At 45.3% G+C, this 1,687-nt stretch overlaps 1 protein-coding gene across 1 annotated transcript; it reads right to left on the bottom strand.

Moving 5' to 3' along the window:
- Nucleotides 1-536: 536 nt before the first annotated feature.
- LOC138894034 (uncharacterized) lies at nt 537-1,346 on the bottom strand. The gene is made up of 2 exons (XM_070178707.1): nt 1,239-1,346; nt 537-1,073 (listed from the first exon to the last, which is right to left on the bottom strand). Exons 1-2 carry the CDS (start codon nt 1,344-1,346, stop codon nt 537-539), a joined length of 645 nt encoding a protein of 214 aa, XP_070034808.1.
- Nucleotides 1,347-1,687: the final 341 nt, after the last annotated feature.

Here is a 1,687-nt window from a genome sequence, read left to right as displayed (position 1 = left end):
AATCACGACTAGAAATTATAACCCGCGGATACATAATCTATAGTTTGGGACACATCCTCAATTTATAATGCAATATGATAAGAGCATTTGAAATACCAATTGAACATATATCTTCATCACAAAACTTATCGGAATACACATCATGATATTAGATAGTCAATATACCCGTGACAACATCTGGAGAAACCTCTGAATTCTGGCAACCCCTCATGCATAAAAATGGATGGATCCTCCTGAACTCTGTGCTCCACCCCTGGCTATACCACACCCTACGGGTGTTGCAGTGCCTCGAGCTGGAGGAGGTGATACGGATGTAGTAGTTGCAGAACTGGCTGGCTGTGTTGGGCGCCTACCTGTACCCTGGCGGGACGAACGACAATCCCTCTGAATGTGGCCCATCAATCCGTTTCGTACCATATAGGTAAGTCCATGTAACATATTCCTAAGTGCATCTTTCCACACCTAGGGCATGGGGGCCTCCGCTGCTGCTAGAATCTACCACCATGATGACGCTACTGATAGGAGCCCCTGATGCCCTAACTGGGCCTGAAACGGCTCGGCTGCTGCTGCTGCTGACTGGGCCCTAATGGTGGTGCACTAGCCGAAGACTGAGCAAAGAACTGAGATGGCCCTGACGACCCTCCCCTGAATGTTGACTTTCCACCACTAGAAGAACCAACCAAGTTGCCCGCAGACCAAGCCTTATTGCTACCATCTCGATCCATTCTATTCTTCAATTTGCGGGTGTCTGTGGCTTGAGCGAATACCACTATCTTCCCATAGTTCATATCAGAATTCAAGGCAGCAGTAGTGGCCTCATTAAATACCAAAGTACTAAGGCCCTGCATAAACCGGCGCACTCTAGCCTCCATAGTGGGTAACATGTAAATAGCATACTTGGACAGGTACGCGAATCTCATATTGTAATCCCACACACTCAGGCTACCTTGCTTTAGGTTCCCAAACTCAGCAGCACGGGATGCCTTAGTCTCGGCAGGCAAGAAATGATCAATGGAGGCATCGACAAACTCACCCCACCTCGCCGGAGGCCTCCATTCTTCACGGGACTCCTCCTATAGTTCAAACCAAGAATTTGCCACCTCTTTAAGGCGGTAGGAGGCCAATTCCACTGCCTCCATCTCAGTAGCACGCATAACTCAGAGAGTCTTGTACATCTCATCAATGAAGTCCTGGGGGTCCTCCTCTGGGTTAGTACCAGTGAACACTGGAGGTTCCACCTGGAGAAACCTGTTCACCCTAGAACTAGCAGAATCGTCTGGTTGGCTGGAAGGAGTTGGTGCAATATTTGATCTCTGGTCTTGGGAAGCCACTATCTGAACCAACATCTGTATGGCTCCAGTTCTTTTGAACCTTTGTTACTTGTGCTTTGAGATTTATCTTTCAACCTTTACTAGTTCATAGTTCAAGGTAGTAAGATTACTTCTCTATTGTGATATCTTTGATTTCTTTGTGGTATTCTTAGAAGGTGATTAATACTAGTTATTAATTATTGTCTCAAGTTACTCGTAAAGCGGTCAAGATCTGAATCTATTGTTTTGATTTGCTTTTAAGTAAAGGCGTTCGATTTCTTCAATAAATCAAGACGTTGTTGCTTTGATCTTGTCAAGACTATAGAACTTGAGTTCTTGGAAGTTCTTGGAATTCTTTCCTTGAATTTTCCCATATC

The sequence above is a fragment of the Nicotiana tomentosiformis genome, chromosome 6, assembly GCF_000390325.3.
Source record: "Nicotiana tomentosiformis chromosome 6, ASM39032v3, whole genome shotgun sequence".
Lineage (NCBI taxonomy): Eukaryota > Viridiplantae > Streptophyta > Magnoliopsida > Solanales > Solanaceae > Nicotiana > Nicotiana tomentosiformis.
This window is presented reverse-complemented; position numbering and strand designations above follow the sequence as displayed.